The 19,554-nt window shown below is 36.4% G+C and overlaps 1 protein-coding gene across 1 annotated transcript; it reads right to left on the reverse strand.

Annotated features, from left to right (window-relative positions):
* Window positions 1-17,335: 17,335 nt before the first annotated feature.
* On the reverse strand, window positions 17,336-17,908 carry LOC104091527 (agamous-like MADS-box protein AGL61). The gene has a single exon (XM_009596890.1). It carries the CDS (start codon window positions 17,906-17,908, stop codon window positions 17,336-17,338), a length of 573 nt encoding a protein of 190 aa, XP_009595185.1.
* Between the last annotated feature and the right edge of the window lie 1,646 nt (window positions 17,909-19,554).

The following is a 19,554-nucleotide window of genomic DNA, read 5'->3' on the forward strand; positions in this document are numbered from 1 at the left end:
GGGCTCGGGGGTGAATGGATAAATGGATTTTGGTCCGAACCTCGTGTTTTGACCAAGCGGGCCTGGGGTAGATTTTTGACTTTTTTTTGGGAAAGTTTGGGAAATCTAAATTTATGCAATGTAATTGATTCCTTTAGCAATATTTGATATTATTGAGTCATGTTTGAATAGATACGAGTTGTTTGGAGGTGAATTCTAGAGGAAAAGCTGTAATTGAGTATTGAGTGGTCTTCGGAGCGAGGTAAGTGTCGTGGTTAACCTTGACTTGAGGGAATTAGGAACCTCAGACTATTTGCTATGTGAAATTCATGTGAGCGGCGTATATGTGAGGTGATGAATACTTATGCGCCGCCAATTTATCCGTTTTACATGTTTCTTCCATTTAGCTCATATTGGCTCTTTCCCATGCCTAATTTCTACGTGTTTAGACTAGTGTTGTTAACTTGATCGTTCTTATCGTGTTTACAGATCTTCTGGTGATAATTGAGTATTTATTTCAAAGTTGAGGCTGGTATTGTGGAACCAAATATTGAAGTAAAGCTTGTACTTGTTATTCTATCTCCTTGTTGTTATTTGTATATTGCATTATGGTAAGGGAGAGTGTTAACGTACGAAGGGTGATGTCGTGTCATATTGTGAGTGGTAATGCACGAAGGGTGATGTCGTTCAATATTATGAGTTTTAATGCACGAAGGGTGATGTCGTGCCATATTGTGAGTGTTAATGCATGAAAGGTGATGTCGTGCCGTATTGTGAGTGTTAATGCACGAAGGGTGATGTCGTACCATTCGCGAACACGAAGGGAGTCCCGCATTCGCGAATAGGAACTTTGAGGCTGCTGAGATTTGTCCTTTGCGAACGCGCGACCGTGAACATGAACGTGAGGCAGTAGCTTGGAAGGCCTTTGCGAACGCGGCCAAGGCTACGCGAACGCGAAGAAGAAAGGGGGAGATTGGTATAAGGCCATTTGGTCTACGCAAACGCGTAGAAGGGAACGCGAACGCGAGGGGTCTGGACAGCTGGCCTTCCTGAACGCGACCAGGATGACGCGAACACGAAGAGAAAATTTTGGGTCAGAGACATTTGGCCTTCGCGAACGCGAAGAAGGGCGGACCTGGGCTGGGCAGAACATTTTAAAAGCGGGGTTTGAGTTCATTTCACCCATTTTTCACACGGCTTGGGCGCATTTTGGAGTTTTTGAAGAGGGGATTTCATCATCAAGCATGAGGTAAGTGATTTCTATTAGTTGTGAGTTACATACAAGGTTTATATATGGATTTAAACATAGAAAATAGTAGAAAATTGGATGTTTTGAAGAAAAACGTAGAAATTGGTATTTTTGGAATTTGGCCACGAATTTGGGTAAGGAATTGAGAACAAATTTTATATTTGAGTTCGTAATGCGATGGGTAATGTTTATCTTGGAAAATTTTCGAAATTCGGGCACGTGGGCCCAAGGGTGATTTTATCGACTTTTCGATCGGGGTTAGAAATTGTTATAAATTGGATTATAATGAGTATTTGAGTATATATTTATGGATTCGCACATTTATGGACTAGTTTTGGAGTGTTGGGTATCGGTTTGAGTTGTTGGAAAGGCTTGGGAGCCGGTTATGGAACTTCGGAGCGAGGTAAGTCTCCTTTCTAACCTTGTAAGAGGGAATTTACCCCATAGGTGAAATAAATAAATGTGTGCTCCTATTTGTGGGGGCTACGTACGCCCGAGGTGACGAGAGTCCATGAGTAGCTATTATTATGCTTAAGTTTGGGTAGTCTAGGACCCAAAAGCATGCTTTACTTAATTTGCAATCTTGTTGTCAATTTAAAATGCTTACATCATATCGAACTTTGTAAATAAATTTCTAAAAATTGTTTTGTTGACTTTTAAAAGAGAAATTTGCCCTTTCCTTGGATAATTGCCCCTTGATGAATTCTTGATTGATTGTTTAAATGTGTTATCTTTTGTGGAACTGGCTGAATGCCTCGATAGATTAAATAGATGCATCTATGGTTCGCGCCATTCGACCCTCTAGCAGTGCATAGTTTAAATATTATGTTGGATTGGGCCGTACGAGCTCAATATGATTTGCGCATGACTTACTTGATTATTTTGGAATTATTGATAATTGATATGGCCTCATTGGCCGGAGATATAAATTATTAAAAGAAGAAAATAAATTTGGAAAATTCCCTATTAAAAAAAGAATTATTTACCTGCTTCATGTTATTGAGTTTACAGTTGCCTTATAAAATCCATTATTTATCACATCATTGGTATATTAATTATAGCCCATAGTAAGTGTCCGAATCGACCCCTCATCACTACTTCATTGAGGTTAGGCGGGATACTTACTGGGTACAAGTTGATTTACGTACTCATACTATACTTGTTGCACATTTTTGTACAGATGCATATATGTCTACCATCCTTGCGGGCGCAGAGGTGTGGTTAATGCGGAGACTTAGGTGAGCTGCATTTTCATCTACGATCCGCAGCCAGCAGAGTCCCCGTCAGAGTTACTTGTGTATGTTCCTGTCTAATTTGTATTCTGGACAGGTGTTGTATTTTATTTCATCTTCCTAGTTGATGCTCATGCACTTGTGACACCGGGTTCTGGGATGATTATGAGATATTTAATATTGAAATTGGAAAACGTTAATGTTATTCCTTAAAGTTCATTTATTACTTGTAAATTGAAGGAAATTTATGTTTTCAGAAATACTAAAATGAGAATTTAATTAACTATTTAGTATTGGCTTGCCTGACTGTGGTGTCCGGCGCCATCACAGCCTTTAATGAATTTTGGATCGTGACAGTTGGGGTCTTGTCATTACCAAAATAGGTTAAATTTGCTCTTATTAACTAACGGTAGAAGCTTTCCAATACATCAGACATTTTTAATAAGGGAATTCGACTTTGACCTTGAATTATGTGAAATTGTCCAAGTTTTCCCGTGAATTTTGAAGAACTTGGTCATTATTGTCTTCTTCAACATAGAGAATCTCCAACGACAAGGTCTTTATTTACTAAGCTCAAATTAATCACCCTCACTGAGGTTTTTCTGGCCATCATATTGGAAAATTTTCAAATAAAATAGTTTCAAATGGATTTTCATGCAAACAAAATCATTGTAAATAATTTCATTGGTAATTATTACCCGCAACAACAAAAACAACAACAAATTCAGTATAATCCCACAAGTGAGGTATGAGGAGGATAGTATGTATGTAGACCTTATCCCTACGGTGAGGAAGAGAGGCTATCTCCGATAGACCCCGACTCAATGAAAGATGAAGAAAAAGCAGTAGCAACAAGCAGTAACAACAACAAGATATAAAGAAAACAAGCAGAATGATCAACATGTAGTAATATAGATTTATCAATAATAAAATACAAGGCTAAATACTAATACTACTGGTATGGAAAAGACACACACTCGACTATCTACTAACCTTCTACCCTAATTCTCGACCTCTACTCCATAAAAGGTATTCAGAGATATTTTATCTGCAAGTAAGTTACACGGGGATTGTAAATACATATATAAGTTGTGAACTTTTCCGCGATAAATATAGAAACTTCACAAGAAAATTTGATAAAAGGTTGTGAACAAAAGGAATTCACATAAGGATTTTCATCAATTTCAAATCTTGGCTCTACCTACATTGTCCAAAAGTATGTTCTATTGGAGTAAAAGGAGAAAGACAATTAGATATAAAACAGAGTTTTAACGACCCGATTGTCGTTTTGAGAATTTACGTCCCCTTTAACAGCTTAAGGTCCCGAACAACTTTGTAATATGCATTATGACTTGCGTGTATGGTCGAGTTTGGTTTGCGGATGATACTGAACTAAATTGAAAGAACAATTCTTATTTTTGAAGCTTAAATCAAAAGAGTTGATCGGAGTTTGACTTTTGAGCAAACGACTCCGGAATGAAATTTTGATGATGCCAATAGCTTCATATGGTAATTTTGGACTTAGGAGTGTGTCCGAATATTTATTTGGAAGCCCGTAATTAATTTTGGCTTCTCTATTGTCATTAATCATCACAATGTCTATGACCGGCTCGGAAGGAGGACCGGGCGTCATCGCCACCGGAGATAGCTCGGAGACAACAGTCTTTGCCCGCTTATTCTTCTCCCCGACCGCGTAGGAATGTCTTCTCTTCGGTTGCTTATTTTCTGGCCGAGGACTCCGTAAAGATGTGGTCGCACCCGAAACAGGCCCAGAGATATTTGTTCGAGTGAGAGCATCGTGAAGTAGCCTCACTGCATCAGTAAGATCAGCCAAAACGTCCTCCTCGGGGACAGTAATAGAGCTCGCAGGTAGACCTAATTTTATAAACAAGTCAGAAGGGTTCAATCGATATACAAAGCAGAGAAAGATGGGAGCCAGGTAAGTTCTAATTACCATGATTTTTGGCCTTGCACCCATCTTTTTGGGGCCACCTCTTTCCACAAGCGAATTTCGGGTGTTATGACGTCCAAAATTTTCTGAACCCACCGGTCTAACCCTTTCACCACCGGTGGGACCCATCAAGTTGCTGAAACATACGAAGAATGAAAACATGACCATAAAAGAATATTTAATAAAAGAAGGAATATTAGAAATCTTACAAGCGCGGTTCCAAGTGGCCTGAAAGGATGAAGCCTGTCACGACCCCAAATTCCCTCTGTACGATGTCGTGATGGAACTTAGTCACTCAAACTAGGTAAGCCTAATAATGCGGAATAATAATAATTATCTGAAATAAATAAACTACAATTCAAACAATTTCAACTCCCAAAACCCAGTAGAAATAAATCACAAGCTTCTGAGAATTTATTCTCAATGTCTCTATATATCAGGGTCTAAATAAAATATAAGGAAGCAACATAAAATGATAGAAGGGGACTCCGGAGTCTGCGGACACTGGCAGATATACCTCGAAGTCTCCGTACGCAGGTAACTCACTGACATCTAGGCTGGTAAGATGTACCTAGATCTGCACAAAAAGTTGTGAAGAAGCGTATTATGAGTACACCACAGCGGTACAGAGTAAGTACCAAGCCTAACCTCGGTAGAGTAGTGACGAGGTCAGGTGAGGCATTACTGGAATATAATAATGGAATCGTAAAATGTTTAACAATATAGTAAAATAAAATGACACTAGAAATGAATCAAATAGTATGTCACATTTAATGACACCAAATAATTACAAATAATATCTCGTGGAATCAAAACAGAATTTCCTTCAACTTTATGAAAATCACAACAATTAATCGAAGGCAACTATGGCCATAAATCAATATTAACAAGGGCACTACCGATGTACCGCCTCGTAGTCCTAAATTATAAATAATTTCACAATATCTCAATTCCTTATATTACCGCGGGAGCCTTCACAATTTATTTAAAGAAAACATTTTTTTTTCCGAAATAGCATCCCGCGTTTTAGCCACCCTTATCACACCTCATGACTTCTAGTAGTCACCCCTACTAGCCACGCGTATCAAGCCACCCTTATCTCACTGCATGCGTTTCAACACCCAGACCTTATACCACCGCATGCGTATCAATATCACAATATATCACAATTTGCCCCTCAAATGCTCAATATTTAAATTTTCCACGAAAAACAATCTCATGAAAATATTCAAGAATAAATAATTCAGGAAAATAATATTCCAAATTTTTAATACGTTGCTTCAATATCAAAATTAAAAATGTCAAATACTTTATATTAATAATATTTAATTTAAAGAAAATCAACCTTCAAATAATGCACAGTATGAAAGAAACCAAGTTTCAATTAAACAGGTAAAACAATTAGCAGGAAAAAGGAAAACAAATTTAAAATATATATCACAGATCAATGATGAAGAATATAACAAGATAAAATAATTTAATAAATACGTAACAATGATCTACACAATTTAAAAATATAATCTTTCGTAGTTAGCCCGTGTACACACTCGTCACCTCGTGTACACGACTTTCAACACATTTCAATAATCACATTAATATCAATTCTAGGAAAAATTTTCCCCGCACAAGGTTAGACAAGTCACTTACCTCGACTTGCTCCAATTTAACCAAGTATTATGCTTTTTCCTCGATTTTCCGACTCCGATCAACTTGTATTTAGTCATAATTAATTCGATACAGTCAACAAAAATTATAGTAATCAAATTCATAAGAAAATATTACATTTTCATTAAAATCCGAAATTAGCTCAAAATTTTCCCGTGATTCCCACATCTCGGAATCCGGCAAAATTTACAAAATCTGACAACCCATTCAATTACGAGTCCACCCATGCTAATTTTACAAAATTCCGATAACAACTCGACCTCCCAATCTTAAATTTTCGTTTTTGAAAGATTTTTTCAAAAATCTTGATTTTTCTTCCATAAACTCACGGATTCATGATGTAAATGAGTACGGAATCATGAAAAATAAAATTAATATAGGATAAGAAACACTTACCCCAATGTTTTCCCGTGAAAATCGCCCAAGAACCGTGCTCCAAAAATCCAAAACGAAATGAATGAAATGACCATTTTTGGTCTTTAAGTTTCTGCCAATCCGTCACTAAAAGTCCATTTTCCGTCATTAAAAGTCCATTTTTCGTCACTAAAAATCTACCAGAAACTGCTCTACCACCCTTCCTTAAATTGATCATAACTTTATGTACGAAAGTCTAAATGATAAATGGTTTAACTTTATGGAAACTAGAAACAACCAACTACAACTTTTATGTTTTGCAACCTTTCTGATTCCTTATGAATTGCGAGATATAAGCTTCCAAAATTGGCTCCATGCATCAGAATTTCTGGCGAAACTGCTCTACCAGCCTTAATTTATTCAATCATAACTTTTTGTACGAATGTCCAAATACTGCATGGTTTAACTTTCTGGAAACGGGAAACAAATGACTACAACTTTCATGTTTTGAAGATTTTCCGATTCCTTATGAATTACGAGATATAAGCTTCCAAAATTGACTCCACACACCAGAAATTTCTGGCGAAATTTCTGCAAATTTCCAGCAACCTTCTTTGTCCGAAATCCATTCCGTTTACCTTCCGAATTCCACCCGAGACCTTCGGGACCTTAACCAATTATTCCAACATGTCCCAAAATACAATACGAACTTAGTCGAGGCTTCAAACCACATTAAAACGACTAATAGCACCTCAAATCAAAATCTATGAATTTTGAACTTTCAATTTCTACAAACAGCACCGGAACTTATCAAATCCAGTCCAATTGACCTCCAATTTTGCACACAAGTCATAAATGATATAACGGAGCAATGAAAATTTTCAGAATCGGATTTTGACCTCGATATCAAAAAGTCAACCCCTCGGTCAAACTTCCCAAAAATTCAACTTTCAGCATTTCAAGCCTAATTCCACTACGGACTTCCTAATAAAATTCTAATCACGCTCCTAAGTCCAAAATCACCATACGGAGCTGTTGGAATCATCAAAATTCTATTCCGGGGTCATTTGCATATAATTCGATATCCGGTCACTATTTGAACTTAAACTTTAAACTTTTCATCAAAATTCCATATCTCGGGCTAGGGACCTCAGAATTTGATTCCGGGCATACGCCCAAGTCCCAATTCACGATACAGACCTACCGGAACTGTCAAAACACTAATCCGAGTCCATTTGCTCAAAATGTTGACCAAAGTCAACTTAGTTGTGTTTTAAACATCTAATTCACATTTTTCACCTGAAAACTTTTCGGAAAATTTTTACGGACTGCACACGCAAGTCGAGTAATGGTAAATAGTGCTTAGATCACATAATTAATCATTAAATTTAAAGATGATATTTTGGGTCATTACATTCTCCACCTTTAAAATAAACGTTCGTCCTCGAAAGGAGTTAGAAAAAGTACCTGAGCTGGTGAATAAGTGTGGATAACAGCTGCGTAAATCATGCTCAACCTCCCAAGTCGCCTCCTCGACCGGTAGACCCCTCCACTGAACCTTTACGGAAGCAATATTCTTTGACCTCAGCTTTCGAACCTGCCTATCTAAAATAGCCACTAGTTCCTCAACATGAGATAGATCCTTGTCCAACTGAACCGAACTGAAGTCTAACACATAAGATATTTTCGAAGCATAGAAACATGGAATACCGGATGAACCGCAGAAAGACTAGGTGGTAGTGCAAGTCTGTAAGCCACCTCTCCAACTCTCTCAAGAATCTCAAAAGGCCCAATATACCTAGGGTTCACCTTTCCCTTCTTCCCGAACCTCATCACACCCTTCATAGGCGAAACGCGGAGCAATACCCGCTCACCAACCATGAATGCAACAACACGAACCTTCTGATCCGCATAACTCTTCTGTCTAGATTAGGATGTATGAAGTCGATCCTGAATCAACTTAACCTTTTCCAGGGCATCCTGAACCAAGTCTGTACCCAAAAGTCTAGCCTTGCCTGGTTCGAACCAACCCACTGGAGACCGGCACCGCCTACCATACAAGGCCTCATACGGAGCTATCTGAATGCTTGACTGGTAACTGTTGTTGTAAGCAAACTCCGCAAGTGGTAAGAACTGATCCCAAGCACCCCCAAGTCTGCGGACTCCGGAGTCTGCGGACGCTGGCAGATATACCTCGAAGTCTCCATACGCAGGTAACTCACTGACGTCTAGGCTGGTAAGATGTACCTGGATCTACACAAAAAGATGTGCAGAAGCGTAGTATGAGTACACCACAGCGGTACAGAGTAAGTACCAAGCCTAACCTCGGTAGAGTAGTGACGAGGTCAGGTGAGGCATTACTGGAATATAATAATGGAATAGTAAAATGTTTAACAATATAGTAAAATAAAATGACACTGGAAATGAATCAAATAGTATGTCACATTTAATGACACCAAATAATTGCAAATAATATCTCGTGGAATCAAAACCGAATTTCCTTCAACTTTATGAAAATTACAACAATTAATCGAAGGCAGCTATGGCCATAAATCAATATTAACAAGGGCACTACCGAGGTACCGCCTCGTAGTCCCAAATTATAAATAATTTCAAAATATCTCATTTCCTTATATCACCGCGGGAGCCTTCACAATTTATTTAAAGAAAATATTTTTTTCCGAAATAGCATCCCGCGTTTTAGCCACCCTTATCACACCGCATGACTTCTAGTAGTCACCCCTACTAGCCACGCGTATCAAGCCACCCTTATCTCACCGCATGCGTTTCAACACCCAGACCTTATACCACCGCATGCGTATAAATATCACAATATATCACAATTCGCACCTCAAGTGCCCAATATTTAAATTTTCCACGAAAAACAATCTCACGAAAATATTCAAGAATAAATAATTCAGGAAAAAAATATTCCAAATTTTTAATATGTTGCTTCAATATCAAAATTAAAAATGTCAAATACTTTATATTAATAATATTTAATTTTTAAAAAATCAACCTTCAAATAATGCACAGTATGAAAGAAACCAAGTTTCAATTAAATAGGTAAAATAATTAGCAGGAAAAAGGAAAACAAATTTAAAATATATATCACAGATCAATGATGCAGAATATAACAAGATAAAATAATTTAATAAATGCGCAACAATGATCTACACAATTTAAAAATATAATCTTTCGCATTTAGCCCGTGTACACACTCGTCACCTCGTGTACACGACTTTCAACACATTTCAATAATCACATTAATATCAATTCTAGGAAATATTTCCCCCACACAAGGTTAGACAAGTCACTTACCTCGACTTGCTCCAATTTAACCAAGTATTATGCTTTTTCCTCGATTTTCCGACTCCGATCAACTCGTATCTAATCATAATTAATTCGATACAGTCAATAAAAATTATAGTAATCAATTTCATAAGAAAATATTACATTTTCATTAAAATCCGAAATTAGCTCAAAATTTTTCCGTGATGCCCACATCTCGGAATCCGGCGAAACTTACAAAATCCGACAACCCATTCAATTACGAGTCCACCCATGCTAATTTTACCAAAATCCGATAACAACTCGACCTCCAAATCTTAAATTTTTGTTTTTGGAAGATTTTTTCAAAAATCTTGATTTTTCTTTCATAAATTCACGAATTCATGATGTAAATGAGTATGGAATCATGAAATATAATTAATATAGGATAAGGAACACTTACCCTAATGTTTTCCCGTAAAAATCGCCCAAAAATCGCCCAAGAATCGTGCTCCAAAAATTCAAAACTAAATGAATGAAATGACCATTTTTGGTCCTTAAGTTTCTGCCAATCCGTCACTAAAAGTCCATTTTCCGTCACTAAAAGTCCATTTTTCGTCACTAAAAATCCACCAGAAACTGCTCTACCAGCCTTCTTAAATTGAGCATAACTTTATGTACGAAAGTCTAAATGATAAATGGTTTAACTTTATGGAAACTAGAAACAACCAACTACAACTTTCATGTTTTGCAACCTTTCTGATTCCTTATGAATTGCGAGATATAAGCTTCCACAGTCGGCTCCATGCATCAGAATTTCTGGCAAAATTGCTCTACCAGCCATAATTCATTCAATCATAACTTTCTGTACGAATGTCCAAATACTGCATGGTTCAACTTTATGGAAATGGGAAACAAACAACTACAACTTTCATGTTTTGAAGATTTTCCGGTTCCTTATGAATTACGAGATATTATCTTCCAAAGTTGGCTCCATACACCAGAAATTTCTGCAAATTTCCAGCAACCTTCTTTGTCCGAAATCCATTCCGTTTACCTTCAGAATTCCACCCAAGACCTTCGGGACCTTAACCAATTATTCCAACATGTCCTAAAATACAATACGAACTTAGTCCAGGCTTCAAACCACATCAAAACGACTAATCGCACCTCAAATCAAAATCTATGAATTTTGAACTTTCAATTTCTACAAACAACACCGGAACCTATCAAATCCAGTCCAATTGACCTCAAATTTTGCACGCAATTCATAAATGACATAACGGAGCTATGAAAATTTTCAAAATCGGATTTCGACCCCGATATCAAAAAGTCAACCCCTCGGACAAACTTCCCAAAAATTCAACTTTCGGCATTTCAAGTCTAATTCCACTACGGACTTCCAAATAAAATTTTGATCACGCTCCTAAGTCCAAAATTACTATACGGAGATGTTGGAATCATCAAAATTCTATTACGGGGTTATTTGCACATAATTCGACATCCGGTCACTATTTGAACTTAAACTTTAAATTTTTCATCAAAATTCCATATCTCGAGCTAGGGACCTCGGAATTTGATTCTGGGCATACGCCCAAGTCCCAATTCATGATACGGACCTACCGGAACTGTCAAAACACTGATCCGAGTCCATTTTCTCAAAATGTTGACCAAAGTCAACTCAATTATGTTTTAAATATCTAATTCACATTTTTCACCTGAAAACTTTTCGGAAGATTTTTACGGACTGCACACGCAAGTCGAGTAATGGTAAATATTTCTTAGATCAAATAATTAATCATTAAATTTAAAGATGATATTTTGGGTCATCACAAAGCCGTTTTTAGAATGATACTGCTAGTGGAAATCGAGGTGAACCGTTCCGTCCACCCGCGGTCACTAACATCATCCATGCTAGTCAACAAAGACAACAAAGCATGGTGACCTCATTTACAGAGATTTATCATACTCTCCCCCCCTCCCCCCCCCCCAGAGGGACTTGGGGGAAGAGATTCATCATGTGAGCTAATGTTAGCTCTTCTCCAGTTTCTTGGCATAAATGTCGAAGACAGGTAACCTTCCTCCACACAGAAGGACTTACCTGTGCCAAACACATCTGATAGTGGAGGCAAAAGTGAAGGGATACGTGTAAAAGTATGTGAAACCTTCCTTGGGAAGGGTCACTAGCTCCTATAGATCGGGAGCGATGATATCCAACTCATGGAAATGACCATCTTCCTTCACAGCGAGAATACTAGAAGGACGAATGAAAGAAGGGCACCTGCTAACAGCCCATATACGAGGGTTAGCAGAGAGGAATTTCTCCTCAAAATCCTTTGCGGTATTAAGTCTTTTTGGTATGATGGAGTCTACGGTTGGAGCGACAAAGCTGTCAGTTTTGGTTTTTCCTTTTGAAGAGCCAGTACGTTTTATAACGACCCGACCGGTCGTTTTGAGAATTGAAGTCCCATTCGGCATCATGAGGCTTTGATTAGCTTAATATTATATGTATTGACTTGCATGCATGGTTAAATTCAGTTACCGGATGATTCGGGGTGATTTGGGACACTTAGTCCCTAAAACGGAAGCTTAAGTCTTAGGATATTTACCATAGTTGGAGCTGTGTGAAGACGACTCCGAAATGGAGTTCCATCGGTTCCATTAGCTTCGTTGGGTGATTTTGGAATTAGGAGCGTGTCCGTACTGTGAATCTGAGGTCTGTAGCTGATTTAGGCTTGAAATGGCGAAAGTCGAATTTTTGGAGATTTTGACCAGAAGTGGAATTTTTGATATTGGGGCTGGAATGCGATTCCGAGAGTTGGAATATATCCATTATGTTATTTGGAACTTGCCTGTAAAATTTGGGATCATTCCGAGTTGATTTGATAGGTTTCGGCATGAGTTTTTGAAGTTGAAAGATTTGAAAATTCATAAGTTCGATTTATGGTGTGATTTGTAATTTTGTTATTGTTTGATGTGATTTGAGACCTAGATCAAGTCCGTGTTTGATATGGAACTTGTTGGTATGTTTGGACGGGGTCTCGGGGGCCTCGGGTGAGTTTCGGATGGGCTACAGGTCATTTTCCTCTTATTTTGAAATGTTGTTTCTGTCTTCTAGTGTTTTTCTTCGCGATCGCAAAGAGCCTTTCACGTTCGTGAAGTGTTACTGCTGACCACTTTATACTTCTTCTTCACGTTTGCATTCAACCTCTCGCGTTCGCGAAGGTTTGTCTTTCCCTTCATCGCGTTTAGTCACCCGCGTTCGCGAAGAGCAGTCGTTGGGCCATCAGACTTTTCCTCCCTGCTTTTTCAAACGTGTTGTCGCGTTTGCGAAGCACAAATGGGAAGCTTTCATTTTTCTTCTTCGTGAATGCGATTGTTCTTCCGCATTCACGATGCATAAACACCTGGGCAGAATAAATAGTACTCTATTCTGAGGGTTTGCCATTTTCACCATTTTCTGGAGTTCTTGAGCTCGATTTTGAGCGATATTTTGTGGGTTTTCAAGCAAATCGATTGGGTAAGTGTTCTTCACCTAGAATTTAGTATATTCCATGATTTTATCCTTGTTTGTATCATTTAATTTGTGTTTTGACTTGAGGAAAATAGTGATTTTTGAAGAAAAGTTTCAAAATGAAAAATCATGATATGAGGGACAAAATGGTATCGGAATTTGATGATTTTACTATGGTTGAACTCGTATCGGAATGGGTATTCTGGTTTTGTGAAAATTTGTCGGGTTTCGAGGTGGGGGCCCGGGGGTCAACTTTCGGACCGATTTTTAGACTTTGATAAAGATTGAGGCTTTATGATCCGAAATATTTTCTTATGAGTTTTATTTGTGCTTTGAAGTTATTTTGGTTAGAGAAGTTCATTTTTGAGTATCGGTTTATATTCTTTAAAGTAAGTATCATTTTTGAGGGGATTTCCCCTTAGGATTTGAGTCTTCTGTGTTGATTGTAGTCCATGTACGCGAGGTGACGAGTGCTTGCTCGGATTTATTTATGGAAAGTTGGCCTTTTAGGGTTCTTAGGTCCGTATATTCACTAAGAATGAAGTTGTTCTTGATATGATTAACTTACTATTTACTAGTTTCACCTCTACATGTTTTAATTAGAATTAATTGCTTTAGGATTCACTCTTATTGCCTATTTGACTCTTATTTGACTTAACTGAAGATTTTACCTCTTCTATTGTCATGCTATCTTTTCATAACTGCTTATCTTTATTTGGAATTATTATTATCTCATCCTATAATTGTTCTGTCTTAATTGAGGTTATGATTATCTTTCCGCTGCTTATCCTTAATTGAATTGTTGAATATCCTTCGTAATTTCTCAAACTTAAAAGAAATTTAGATATCCTATATCTTAGTCGACTTGTATTTACTTGGAATTATTTGACTCGTGTTAGCTTCCCTGTTGTTGAATTGTATATTGTGGGATCGTTGCTACATATTAGTTTTCCCTTGTTGAGGTGTTCTCTTTACGCCTAACATTCTTTATTGTGGTTATTCCTTGTGAATTAGTTCTGCTGTTTCTTTGTGATTTAAAGTTCTTGAGTTGATTTACTTGTCGTACTTTGTATTATTGTCATTGTTGCTATTGTACTTGTTGTGATGCACGAGGTTTCTGCCATGCAGTTGTTGTTATTGTGATGCACGAGGTTTCTGCCGTGCGGTTGTTGTTATGGGGTTGCACGAGGTTTCTGTCGTGCCATTGTTACAATTGATATTTGCACATGCGGCATGACAAGGTGAGATATATATATATATATATATATATATATATATATTGGGGGAGGTTGCGCATGTGGCGAGATAAGGTGGGAACATTATTATGCACGTGTGGCAAGGCAAGGCGGGCATTTACTTTACTATTGCACATGAGCCGAGACAAGGTGGGTCGTGTCAGGGATTGATTTATGATGATTTATGATGGCCTGCGGGCATTCTTGATGTTGATATTTGTGTAATGGTACACTTACCTGTGTGAGCTTTATCTTGCAAAAGTTGTGAGAAATATTCTACGTGTTGTCCGTTCTTTTTCCTTATGCTTATTTGCTGGTATGGGCTATATTAGGACACATGCACAAGCATACACGTAGTTAAGAACTCTTATCGGATAAGAGGTTTTCTTGATATTGTTAAGCATAGATGCTCACCCTTGTTTACTTTCCTTCTATGTGAGAATGGCTCTATTGGCACATGAGTCGTCAGTGCGGTTATGAGGTGTTAGGAGGGCACAGGATGCCAAGTGTTAGGTTTAGGTATTGAGACCCGTGAGTTGTGATTTGTCCGAGGTTCGGTACCTCGTGGAGTGGTTGACTAAAACCTGATTTAAAAGAGGTTGTAGATGCTGAGTTATTACTTGTCCCTGCTGTATTTGTGATTCCGAATTTAGGTTGTGTTCCAGTCACTTTTCTGTGTCATTTTTATGGTATTCCGCTGATACTTGTTATTTCCTTTCTTATTGCAATTACTGTATTGTGAGCCATATTGCATAGTCTTTATGTAGATATCATATTTTTATTGTTCCTATAGTTATACTTTTTCAGTTTATTAGACCAGCGGGTATCTTGACTGTTCCTCATCACTACTCTACCGAGGTTAGTCTTGATACTTACTGGGCACCGTTGTGGTGTGCTCATACTATACTTCTACATATTTTTGTGCAGATCCAGGTAGTTGTTCGTTAGTAGTTATGCGGGTCGTTGCTGTGGAGACTCAAGGTAATTCTGATGCTGCATTCACAGTCTTCAAAGTCACCTTCAAGTTTTCATTTTTGCATTGTTTATTCTTATTTCTGGATAGTTGTATTTAGAAGTTTTTTAGCAACCACTCTGTAGAGCTTATGACTTGTATTACCGGTTTTAGGAATTTATAAATTTTAAGAGATTTCTATTTCAAATTGTTAGATGTTATCTAAATAATGTTATTGTTTCAATTAATATTAGGCTTACCTAATCCCTAAGACTAGGTGCCATCACGATACCCAAACGGATAAAAAATTGGTCGTGACACGTTTTGAGGAGGAAGCCATCGAAAAAAGAGAAAGGAATTTTTCTGTTTGAAGAAGATGAAGACTCAGTAGGTGAAATAAGATGAAAGAAGTTGGAATACAAGGGGGAAAGTTGATACGTATAAGTAAAGTTTTGGCGGCTAAATCCTTGGCTAAGATTACCTCAATAATTGGCAAATGGCATACTAAATCATGGGAAAACGAGTGTTCGGGACATTAAATACGAAGAGACAGGCGTCTATTCAACCGTCAGTGGCCTTCAAAATGAATTATAGTAATTCCCGCCAAAAGAATATTTCTACCAACTTTCCGGTAACACAAAGTTATGTCACCGGAAAACAGGGAGACTATCTGTATTAGGTAAAATATGTTATGGCTCGTGGCCACCCAAGAAGTGGACACGTGGAACCTAAGCCAGGAGGACAAAAAATCGGACGCATCTATCCCGTGTATCATCGGAAAAGATAACGCTCATGAAGACATTGAATACTCTGCGTGCAGTAGCATTCAATGAGGAATATTCCACAACATTAAGAGCAATGGCCCGTTACAGAGAATTTGACATTTATGTTCACCGTTACGTCTTCATCAGCGCTCCCTATAATTGACATTAAAGAAGGGCACGACCCTAATACTTTCTTCATAGCTATAAATAATAAGCTCAATGATCATTGTAAGAGACAGAAATTTCCTGGCTAACTTATACTACATTCTATACAGGATTTTAATACCATTTTGCTTTCTCGCTTTTTGATCTCATCGTTATTGTGGCCGGAAACCCTGTTTCCGGACTCGCCAGTTCTGTCATTTCATCTATATTCTAAGGCTAAGTATTTTATATTTCATCAGTAATTTCGTTACTTTTTGGATCAAATTAATTCACTTGTCTAGAAACCACAAACAAATTCAACTGTACCATTTTATGGGTAAACAATATATACAAAAGATATACACTTTTTCGTTTATTAGTTTTAGAGCGGTTATACAATGTCTTATCCCATTAAATTTGAAACGGAATATTCAATGAATTGTATATGTAATAAAATTACATGATTACAATGGGACATAAATAACCTTATACAACACTTTTCATGAAGTGAAACAAAAAAAAAGATAGGCAGGAGTGAGAAAGGGTTTTAAAAAGACCGAAATACCCTTAAATAATTACATGTGAAAGTACCCTTTGACAATGTCACAAAGATAACATTGCATATGTTGATTATAAAGTTGTATAAAAATAGCCTTAAAACACTATTCCCATATAACCATTTTGACATAAGGCGCTTCAAATACAATTTGAGTACGCTAGGAGGGCGGGGTGTTACAATACATATATTATAGATAGTATAATATTAAGAAGGCGGGGTGTTACAATACATATATAGTACAATATTAATATTAAGAAACCTAACATGTTTGTGACAACATATGTTAAAGGACATATATAATATATTATTAATAGAAATCATCGCAGAGTACATGTAGTCGTACCATCATTGAAACAAAGAAAAAAAGAGAAAAAGAAAAGAAACAAATTTAAAAGCACACACTAATCATAAGAATTTGAAATTTTTTCATGTTTTTGTCGCATACAATTCCGAATATTATCCGAAAATTATTCATTTGAAGCGCTAGGCGAGTTATCTGCATTATCCGAAGGTGCTTCTGAGGAGGATGAAGCTCCATTCCCTAACTGTTTTAAATGATTTTCCAATCCAAAGACAACGCTCTGTAACCAAGCTTCATATTTGATTATATCATCTGCTTTGAACTGGTCAATGCATTTATACGAATCTATCTGTCTAGTTTTGTTCAGTTGTTCAAGTAAAAGCATTCGACTTTTTACACCCTCTTCTATTGTCTCAATCTCATTAATCCTACTGTTGGTTTGGTTTACATTATTTCGTGCATATGCAGCAACAAGTTTTGTACTTTCGCTCAATTCTATGTTAGGATTCTCAACTGGATCTAAGATTAGATTAGGCGTTGGGTGAAAAAAAGAAAATGGATTACCAGCCGGCGAAAAAAGAGCTATTCCTATATCTACGCCACATTCTTCAACCAAATTATTTGCTTTCTTATATAACCCCGACCGGCGCTTAGAGAATGTAGTGTAGCGATCCTCTGGGTTTTCTATTCTTTCCATAGGAATTGATTGGCGTCCTGCAGTCTTCTTCTCCTTATCCATTGCTAAAATAAAATAAAATTTAATGCTCAATTGTTTTCAATAAATGTGGCTTACAGAAAATGATAATATCACATAGGTATTTATATACGCATGTTAAGAAGTTATTCACACTGGTAGTTGAATTTCTAACCAAATATTAAACTAGAAAGTAATTTTCTTCATATTGAAAATTGTAGTAAAAAATTTAAATTGATTTTAAACTTATATGATTTGCAACCCAGTAACATCAATCGAATCTGAAATTTTAAGTTAAAGAGGTAATTGATTTAATATACTTAATTAAATCTACCAAGTGATAATTAACAATTATGAACATAAATTGATAGAACATTAGTTATTTACCAAAAACTTTTAAACCTTTACAGTAACTAAATCAAATTCTTTACTTGCACAAATAGAAATAAATTTATCATTTAACTTTAAAAGGAAAATATATTACCAATAGTGAAAATCAAGCATTCAACTTAATAATAACCAGATCTGAAATTTAACTTCAATTAGAAAAAACTTTAATCTGCTTACCAAAGTAAATGTGAATATAACTAGAAGAGAAAAACTTTCAGACTTTATGATTTTAAAATTTTGGAAATGCATTAACATCAATAGAAAAAAAAATTGGCACTTTACTTGTAACGGAAAATGTTAAATATAACGAAGATGGACACAAATTACACAACGGAAACTAAAAAGTTAAAATTCCCTTTGCGGTGATTGATAATTATAAGGACATCCTGATTATAGGAATTAATAGATATCCCTAGTCTAATTAGGAAAAAAAAAACAAATTGCAAATTTTGTGGTAACATGTCAATTCATTAGATCTAGAAACCATATTAAATCATAAAAGAGACTTGAGTAAATTGTTGTCTTGCATAGAACTCAGGTCTATTCTTAATCTTAAAAGATCCAAGTGAAATAATCTAAAACAAATATGAAAATTTAAAGAAGAGACTCGTACATATATATATATATGAATATATAAATACAATTGCACGCGCACCTGAGATTAAATAGATATTTGATCTTTCGGATTGCAGAAAAGAAAATGGCAAGATTTATGATAATTGTGTCTTCTTATCATCGCTCCCATAGCTGCAAGTATGAACAACAACTTGAAATCAAGTAAATATGATTTAAAATAAGCAAAACTTACAAATATGTGAATTTAAGCAGTGTAATTAAACATATAAAACTTTTCAAAGGAACCGATGAGGAGGTAAACCGTCAAATTTATAGTGTAATTTTATAATCTTGAATAATGTGAAAGAAATAGTATAATACCAGCGCTATTCTCTTGAATAATGTGATTTTAATTCATTGAGGAAGAAGTAACATTTATAGTTATAGATATACAACTAACCAATGATTCGCAGACATCTGTAAATATCTAGTATTGGAAAAAACGCAATGTATCTAATACCGAATTACAAAAGAGTCAACCTATTCATGTCGTTTATATTGATATTCTTAGTTGGCTCGTAAAGTGACTCCGTAATTATAAATTTGTGCATGGTCGTAAATGACCTCATTAGATTTATGAATTAATTCTTTTCTAATACTCGAATACGAAAAATATCTTAAAGATTCTTTTTGGTCTACAAATCTAAAGAGATTAGATTTTGAGTTTTAATTTTTTTTTATAACAG

Source organism: Nicotiana tomentosiformis, chromosome 9 (assembly GCF_000390325.3).
Source record: "Nicotiana tomentosiformis chromosome 9, ASM39032v3, whole genome shotgun sequence".
NCBI lineage: Eukaryota > Viridiplantae > Streptophyta > Magnoliopsida > Solanales > Solanaceae > Nicotiana > Nicotiana tomentosiformis.